Below are 10,013 nucleotides of genomic sequence, written 5' to 3'. Positions count from 1 at the left end.
TAACACTTGTTCATTTGTTCACCACTTGTCACTAACCTCTCTATGATTTTCTATATCTCCTCCCATTATGAATAGGAGTTATGTAGAAGAAAAAAATGTGTAGTGAGAAGTCTTACTATTTCTATAAGTTTTTCTCTAGTTTCTCTCTAGATTCTCTCTAAAATCCATACACTCATCTCTCTAGATCTCTTCTCTTTTAATCCTTTTTATAGTAAACATTTTGTTACCTCCAAACTTATAATATAATTCACAATACAAACAAGTTATTTTAACTTAGTCATCTTTAGTAATATGCCTATTTTATTGTTTTAGTGGTTTTATTAGAAACTCTTCATTCCTTTATCAATCACTACTTTAGTGACACTAGTATCCTTTTTGTCACATAATATTTTAGAACCCATTTACTAATTAATGACACAATTTGGAAAACATACGACACTTGGGAGACAAATATATACACTTAACTAATTAATTTGTGTTATACAATGGTCATGCATGTACAAAGTAACACTTGATTATTTCAGTATATGTTGATATGCAAGAGTTGTTGATCCGAATTTACTACTGTACTAATTTATTTATGGTAAATGTACTCGTCTAATAATTTGCTCACCCGAAATTTTCATGGATGTAAAACATACACTATTTCGATTAATCGAACGAAAATAATTAGACAATTTCGTACTTAAGAAGTTAGGAGTAATTGATCTTTGACTTAATTATACCAATAAAGCAACTGCTCAAATATAAACCATTAGACCATTACCACTTGATCGAGATTACTCCAATATTAACATGATGGCTATTTGATATTTCCCAGAACATTTTTAATTTCTTTTGAAATTTTGAATATGTCGCAATCATGTGTAAAGGAGTTCTTTTGTTGAATAAATTTTTACATTCCAGCAAAAAAAAAAATATATTCATGGAGTCATTAGTTTTTACTGATTAACATGATTTGAATATAAAAAACAAACCCCTTTACAAGACTTTATTTGGCCCTTTACAAGACTTAATTACCACATAAATCTCTTGCAAAGCTTATACCATGACAAGAGGCTAGAGAGTGTCAAAACCAAAAAGGCAGAGAATGACATTGAAACTGAAACTATAGAGCTGTTTTTTAGTGTTTTTACCGCATCCTCGTTTCTATGTTGGATCCACGCGATGGCCACAGAAGAAGATGATACTAGTAGATAACATATAACCTGATTATGTTTCGCATACGTACATTAAAATTTAATTAGTTCAAACTTTTTCACTGTTAACGATTGAAAATATATATAACGTATAATCATTAATCAGTAATAATGTAAAAATACCTGGTCAAAGATGAAGCTGATGTAATCTGAGAGAGGCTCAGAGATTAAAACTCCCCTGTGAGTAATATCACAAACTCCTTTGAATGTTTGCAAACATGTATACACGAATCCTGTCACTGCTACACCAAAACAATACCTGAATATTTGTTTTTTTTTTTTCGGTTTTTTTATACATTTTTATGAATTTTAAGTAGAAAAAAATATCAACCAAAAAAATTTCTATAAATTTGTTTCTTAATGTTTATTTGGTATTAGTTTCGCGGATGTGTTTAATTTACGGCGTTAATAAAATTTTGTATCCAACTCGCCTATACACATTTTATTTCACTTCACATATAACGATTAGAATATTCATTTTCATGCATAGTAAAGATAATTGGAATTTGTATATATAGACTTTTGTCCATTACTTATTGTGAAATATTACTATAATAATAACCTATTTTGTAAATTCACATATGAATAAAATGTTACTAGTAGTTAAAGAAACATGATAATCTAAAATCTATACCTTTAGTATTAAAAGCACAAATGAAACTCTAAACTTGAATCCCAAATCACAACCCATAAAACCTATGATTATAACCTTAAACTATAGTTCTCTTCGTTTAACTTATAAAATCCAACGTAGTCTTTTAATAGTAACATTTAAAAGACTTTTTATATATCAACTATTCTTTATTTCCAAGTTGTAGCATTGATGCGTGAATAACGATAAATAAAATCCATATTGCTTGGAAATAACAAAACATCATTTTCTATGAAACAAATATCAGTAGAACTACTATTAAACAATGAATTAAAGAAGATAAGGCTCTTACAATAGTTCAGGATATGAAGCAAAACTCGAGGAGTTCTGTGTCAGATGTCTCCTCGAAGGCCGATGAACATTCACCGCCAACGAAAGAGCCGAGACGAAACAAAGAACCAGCGTTATAAACCGGAGAACCAAACCGCTAATATGAACCGATGCTCTCCGTGAGCTAAATCTTGATATTGACGGCGTTGCAGAGTATGCAAATGAAGACGGCGTTGGAACTGAGGTCGTGTGTTGAGAGACAGGCGATGCTGTTACTGAACCCTCCGATGATGGTCCATAGGTGATCACTACAACGTGATCTTTTAGCTCTTTCATCAAAAAAAATTTGAGTCTATCCTTGAAATAGTTGAGATTGAATAATTTATGTGAAGTGAGAAGTGTTGTATTCTTAGCTAGAGATAAGGTTTGCTTTTGAATTAAAGATTTACATGAAGTTTCAGCGAAAGTTTGTTTGAAATTTATACATTTTTTTTCTTCCATGTTATAATCTTATGATATATATGGTTGGTTGTATGACAAATAAGTAATTGTTAATAATTATTTTTCTAGTTTGACTATATTTCTCTTGCAATATAAAGTCTACGTAATTGGGATAGTTAAAGTGTAATATTGGTAGATAACTATGATCGACAAAAATAGAGAAACTAACGTTTGGTGCAGAAAAATTGGGTAAATAATCTTTCACTAAGAATGTGTAAATTTAAATTGTCCTCTAAGTAAAAACAAAATATATAGTAGCATATCATAATTTTGGGAAAAACATGTAATAAATAACGTGTTAAAAAGATAGATCTTCTGTGTCACGTATAATTCGAAAAAAATAACATGGTAGAAAAAAAAAAGTGAATGACATATTATTTTATGTGATTTTGGAAATAGCATATTACAATAAAAAATAATTTTGAAAAAAACATGTAATAAATAATAAATAACTTACTACAAAGATAGATCTTATGTGACACATGTAATTAATTCGAAGAAGTAACATATTAGGAAAAAAAAAATGAAAAACATATTTTCTATGATTTTGGAAATAGCATATTACAATAGAAAAAGATGATAGATGTTAAAAGCAACATAATAATAGAAATTTTAAAAGAAATCAAGTGTTTTGTGTGATTTTGTAGAATAATATATAATATATAAAATAGATATAAAAGTGATTGTAATTGAAGAGAGAGAATAGTCTAACACCATGGTTATTTGCTTCATTCTTTTCTAATCTATGGTTATCTACTATATATACTCATAACTGAAATTGTACCCTGCAATTCATATTTTCTTATATATCACTACAAAAAAATCAATTCTTAAGTACATGGTCGCCTACGTGAGTTTTTCTTCTTCTTTTAGTTGTTTTTTTCTCCTATTAAGACTAGTCAGGCGTTACCCTCGGTCATCTGACTAAAATTTATACCAAGAAAAAAAAAATTAATAAATAGACAGTTGAAAGAATATAGAAATGAGCTAGGTACTTTCCTGGAAATCGTTGAGGGTCTTGTTTTCTTTCTTTCTAGGTTGTAGCTTTCGCTTTTTCTAAAAATATATTCATCTCAGTTGCTAAGATGTATGTTACATCAGCATTTATATGAATCAATTTGCAATTTGGTAGGGCTTGGTTTAGGATTGGAATGACAAGGACATTTCGAATATAAGATCGTGTATATCACTATCACATAAGAGTTGGGTATGAGTAATTAGAGTTTCTAAAACTATTATCGGAAGTACATGAAAAACATTATATGGAACATGTAACTTGGGTAACAACAATTGATACCAACAAAAAAAAACTTGGGTAACAATTAAATGGACTCACGTTCATCTATTTTAGGACAATTTTCGATTTTATAACCTTTTATATGATTTCTCCGATATCAATATCCAAAATTGAGAATCAATATAACTTAAAAAGAAAAAAAAACTTAATGAAATTAAATCAGTAAAATCTCAACAAAAAAAATGAAACGTTGGAAAATAATAAATGTATATTAATATAATAATACAAGTAATAATAATAACTGAAACAAATATTGTAACACCAATTCCACCAAAAAAAGATTAGACTTATGTAATAAAGCTAGTGAAATTGTAACTTATCTTTTTGTACTATATATAAGAAGCGAATTTTCCAATATTTTCACCCAAAAAAAAAATATATATCCAAATTCTGAAATCATGATAAAAACAAAAGATGTTATGCTAGTGACAATTTTGATTGTGGTATGCGTGTTTATAAGTTGCAGTGATGCGAAAATAAAATATATCCCGTATGTACCATCTATAGGTTTAGGTAATGGTTGCAATCCAAGATTTCCTAACGACAAATGTCATCTGCCCATACGAGCGAATCCATATAGGCGACCATGTACTTATGCTAATAGATGTCGACGTCGGGATGTTCGTCGACTACAAATGTCATCCTTACAGAAATTTATGAAAAAGGTTCTCCAATTATCATTGTAAACACAATAATGATTATTACAAAAAAAGTGATAGCTAAAAAGGTTATTAAGTATTTTTTTTTTCGCATTAATTTCTCTATTTTAGGAAGAATTATTCATTGGTGTCAAAGATCATCGTAGAGTGCATTTTAATTTTTGAATAAGTAAAATATTAATAGATTTTACTGATTACTTTAAAACATAAGATGCAAACATTATACGAATCCATCATATGTCATAATCAATAATTACGTAGAAATTTAGATAAAACAGTAGAAGTTTATCTGGCTAACGAATTAGAAATCCGTTACTTTACTTCCTTGTACTTGAATTCAAAAGTGATACAATCTTTATGTTTCATTATCTTATGAAACTCCATGATCATCGTTGCACAACAAACAACATTGCTTATTTGCTCTCACCAGTCACTCAACTTTTCTGACATGAAAAAAAAAATTCAACTGTAAGTGCCAAACACGGTAAACCATTGGCTCTTTGTAGAAATGGTTCCTCTAGAAGATGGTTGATCGTTGTTGCTCTTATGATGTTAATATTAGTTTTTTTGCAAATAGATTTTGCCCATAATTTCCTAATAAACTATCTCAACCATACAAAAATCACTAGGGTAAAACAATATAGAAGGTATATATTCAATCAAACATTTCAAGTAATTTGTGTAAATGCATATTTCGTCAAGAAATTGGATTATTTGGTATTTAAAACCTTTGAATCCAAATATGGTAGGTATGATGATATGCGCATGATCTCATGTGGTTTGATGCATGCAAGGACGATTGTTGAGTCTCTCTTTCATGTAGCAGGCCTCTAAACCGTGGAGAAAATCGTAAGAACAAAGCTGTTGTGTGAACTCAATAAATAATGTGAACCCATCTGTTTTTAAGAAAGTCGAAGATATTCACGTTTTTATCAAAAAAAAAAATAGAAAAGAGTGGAAGTGTTAACGCATCTGCCTGATCCTATGGGTGTTAATGCATAAGAAGACGTCTTCTGAAGATTCTAAATGAGAATGAAGATCTTTTGATCCCAACGCATAACTCTCCAAAGAACTAAATACGGAAAATTCCATATATATATTACAATTGATGAATGTTTCTCGATGGATTGCATTTAAATATGCACGTTGTGGATGGATCTTTAATCATGTGCAAGGACATATTTAAATATGCACGATGTGGTTAGGAAGGCTTATGTGAACAACTCTAGATTTATCTCGGCAATGATCATATGTATGTAAAAAAATCTTCATAAAATGGTCAGGTTGTTGATGAAATATCAATATGGTTGGAGGAAATTCTCCGTTGGTTTGGTAATCACCAAATTCTGAATATATCACATATTCAAGGAGAAAATCTTCACAGAAATGTAATTTCCATAAAGCATTTCAAGCCATTTATTTGCTTTCCTGAAACTCTACATACCATGAGAGGGGGTCACTCATTCATATTTGACAACATATATTAAATCATAATTTTCCAAAAAGCAAAGTGATTAATGTGAACAAAAATATTTCCTAATAACTCAATCTAACACTTCTTCCAATAATCATTATCATGTCTACTTGTGATATATCTAAATTATTCTTGGGACCATAACCCCCTTCGGATTCAGATTCTCAGTCAAGAGCACAAAACATTGACTTTTGGTCTCTTTTTAGGACACCTGTCACTAGCTCCGGGGGGTCAATTAGCTCGACGTCGAGGTGGCTCGGTTCAGTATCCTTCGGCTCGGGAATCGAAGGGAGAGTTTGGACGCCGAAATAAGGAAAGGAGAGAAGTCTAGGATTAGGCGGAAAACGTGCGGGCTATGGTGAGAGTCGGTCAACTCGAAGATTCAGACGTTCTGGTTTAAATGCAAGGATCAAAACAAACATATTTATGGAGAATAATTACGTTTAATTCACAAATTAATTGCATGTTGTAGTTTAAATAAACGACAATGGATTTAATCACAAAAAGGAGTATGAATTTCAAAACAAAAGCTTAATAATATATCTTTCTTTAACAAAACTTGTTTTTGAGATCCGGCTAGTGTTCGACCACTAATATCAAAAAGTGTGGGATCCAACGCCAACAATTATTTTCCAAAATTTGGTTTAAGGATGATATTCCAAAAAATTTCCAGCGGCATTTATTGGCAACAGTACATCTTGGTGTATATGGGTTCACCGGTTAACGCAAATAACACATAAGTTATCGTTTGGTGGAAAATTTGAAAAAGCCAATTCTTCTATTGTGCAAGAGGATAAGTTATCGTTTCACTAGCTTTAATACATAAGTCAAATATTGTTTTTCATTGAGTTTTCGTTCAGATAATTTTATGGAAAATTTGAAAATAAAATATGTTTTTCTCTCGTTTGTGCATTTTTAGCTATGTTGTAACATTTGAAAATATGAGATTTAATGATTTTTTTGGTTAGGTTTAATTTTAATCAGTTTTTTTTTCTGTTTTAAAACTTATCGCTCTTTAATTTTATTCTGTTTTTTTATTACTATTATTTAAAAGAATGTTTAAAAAAGTTTCAAAAAATTCTTATTATATATATGATTTTGATGAATTTAGGTGATTGAAAAATATTTTATTTATCGTACAATCCTCTCAAATCCCCCTTAACCATGAGAATCTAAATTATGTATCACAACTTTGCACCCAAACTCTCAAGAATCAAGCTAATGGTATTTCTATTTTTAGCCTGACTTTGTCATCCAAGCTCCAACGGCCATATTCTTTATTTTCTATGTTTTTTTTTTTGAATGAAGGTAATATACATTCAACCAAAAAACCTTGTTACAGTATAAGCATCTTTAATTCAATTTTTTTTTTTGAAAGAAGATCTTAAAAAAATCACATAAGACTTAAATCCTAGAGCCGAACCAGATCCTTAAACCATTTCGAGTTTGCGTGGATTCAGGAGCTTCATAAAATAGATTTGTTTCTATTTTTCTAATCATTAGAACATAGTAAATGAGCCTCTCTAAATAAAAGACCAGCTCTTGTTTTGTCGTAAACCACTCATGATCGATCATGGAAAGTGTTTTGTTCTTTTCACAAAGTCCGGATTCTTTATGTATCGTTCTTTAGGCTCTAAGTGTGTGACTGAAGCTGCAGATTAAGAGTATTGAGTGATAAGTGCTCTTGTTCATCCATTGATTGAGCGAGTCAATCCTCCCCGCCCTACACTTCCAATCTATCATCAATTCGGTTAGCAATTAAGAGTGAAGACAAGTTTGTTAATATCTATCTGTATTCCATAGACAAGTTTGTGTCGATCGTACTACAAATAAAGCTTCCCTTTGTTTTGTTTTTCTTCTTACTCTTGCATCGTTAGATATTATATATTGGTGGATGAGGAAAACACAGATGTATGGTTTTTAATATCTAACTGAAATTTATTATGTTTGAGTTAAAAGATATATATATATATATATATATAGCTAGTAGTCTTAACTTTGTTCAAAAAAAAAAAAAAAGCTAGTAGTCTTAAGTCTTAACTAAATTTGGGGGAAGTCGTGTGCGGACTTGTTCAAAGTTAGGTAGCTTTCACTTCTTCATATTTTTGTATTCAATTTCTTTAAATAAATGATATGAATCAATACATAATTTGGCTAAGGATATGATGCAATTCGTAATTTGGCTATGGGCTGGAGGACCATGCTTTCAGGTGTTGGACATCTGAACCAAGTTTTTTTTTTGTTTGTTTTTCAATAAAATATTAAATTATATTTAAAATAAAAAATATCGTTTTACACCTGCTTTTAAAAAAATTATTAAAAAAAGAAATAAATAAATTTCCTACTTTTTCAAAAAAAAATTAAAAAAATTTAAAACCTCCTAGCCGAATGGCGAACCATGCCTAAAACCCCAATTTGTAGCGGCGATCTCCCAATGAAGCAATAGCCAAGAGTTTTGCTCACACCTGCTTATCTATCCATCCAATCATAGTTATTTTTGAAATAGGCACTTTCTCATGTCGTCTTGCATTTCTCTCCTGCCAAATAAAATGAATGGTAAGTTGGAAAGTGTATCTCATTAAAAAAAACCCTGTCCTTGGTCAGATGGTGCCTCTGAAACAGAAGCCACTAACTACTGCCAGACTGTAGAGAACTTATGCTGGTAGAGAGTCCATGCTATAGCAGACCAAACTGCAGCAGTGTATTGATAGGAGAAAAACAAATGGTCTCTAAACTCAACCAAGGCAGAGCAAAATACATAGTTCAGCACAACCATTATTCCAAAGTAACATTCGATTTCCAATTGATAGTCGATTTTGCACAGCTAACCAAGTACAGAAAGAGTATTTTGGGGTTGCAAGAGCAAACCATACTCCTTTATGCCAAGCTACTCGGTTTGAGGTTGTTCGTATATGGTTCCATTTGTTTTTGGTGGACCAAGTTTCAAGGTCCAAGTTTTGAAGACACAGGGTAATCGAGATCGACCAATAAAAAAATGCTCGGTAATCTCATATAATATCTATCCTATATAAGAGAAGATAATACTTACCCCCTTTTATAATATATGGTGTTTTAAAAAAAAATTGTTTTGTAATATAAAATATTTTTAAATTTCTATTTAATTTTTAAATTAATTTAATATTTTATATTATATAGTATTATTTATGATGGATTGAACTTTTTAAAAGTAAACACTTCTTAATCTGCTTGTTTTTAATTAAAATATCTTATATTTTGATCAGAAAAAGTATATTATAATACTATTTGACATCGTTTGACAATAAATAAATAAAAAATAATAATAGTATTTGACATCAAAATTTTATCTTTTTTCTTTCCATTACTTAAAATAGTGTGCACCACGCATGATCATTATTTCGTGCAAGGATGAATTATACTCAAAATAGCTGTGGACACTAGTTCCTGATTAATGATTAAAGAAGAAGTAAATATATTTTTCTCTTCTGTAGAAAATTGAACAATTTCTGAAAATGATAAAGAAAGCATATATATATTTTGATCTTAAAATTGATAATTTGATGAGAACAAGAACATGAATTCGCTATTAGACTCCCGTAAATAGGAATTACAGAATACATTTATTTATATAGTGATGAATTAATTTTGAAAATTTTAAACAAATATATATACAAATAGAAGAATTTCTTATAAAAAGAGAAATACAGATAAATTTCTTAAACTAAGACGTTCGCAACTTAAATATTTAATTTTTATGATTTTTTCTTTTCGAATTTCTATCATCAGACAATCTTGATTAAACTCCACTAAAAAAATATATAATAATATGTCTTTAACTCACATATTCATGTTAATTGAAAAAGCAAACATATATTTATTTTAAATTAATAAAACAAGTGAGTCATAATAGTATATCCTAATTCTACACCCACACCCCAATCTAGAAACAAGACTTTGGCGCAAGTCATCAACGTATAGTCAA

General features: G+C 29.8%; 1 protein-coding gene across 1 annotated transcript; it reads right to left on the bottom strand.

The window, feature by feature from the left end:
* Positions 922-2,650, bottom strand: LOC104707462 (CASP-like protein 4A4). The gene is made up of 3 exons (XM_010423818.2): positions 2,144-2,650; positions 1,323-1,458; positions 922-1,208 (listed from the first exon to the last, which is right to left on the bottom strand). Exons 1-3 carry the CDS (start codon positions 2,620-2,622, stop codon positions 1,017-1,019), a joined length of 807 nt encoding a protein of 268 aa, XP_010422120.1. The 5' UTR covers positions 2,623-2,650; the 3' UTR covers positions 922-1,016.

This window comes from Camelina sativa, chromosome 8, assembly GCF_000633955.1.
Source record: "Camelina sativa cultivar DH55 chromosome 8, Cs, whole genome shotgun sequence".
NCBI classification, from domain to species: domain Eukaryota; kingdom Viridiplantae; phylum Streptophyta; class Magnoliopsida; order Brassicales; family Brassicaceae; genus Camelina; species Camelina sativa.
The sequence above is the reverse complement of the archived record's forward strand: the minus strand, read 5'-3'. Positions and strand labels throughout refer to the sequence as shown.

Coding starts and splice junctions, on each gene's coding strand:
- LOC104707462 (XM_010423818.2), bottom strand. CDS start 2,622: ATGGAAGAAAAAAAATGTATAAATTTCAAACAAACTTTCGCTGAAACT. Junction 1,459..2,143: donor GCTTCATATCCTGAACTATT/GTAAGAGCCTTA, acceptor ACAAATATTCAG/GTATTGTTTTGGTGTAGCAG. Junction 1,209..1,322: donor TCAGCTTCATCTTTGACCAG/GTATTTTTACAT, acceptor AAACATAATCAG/GTTATATGTTATCTACTAGT.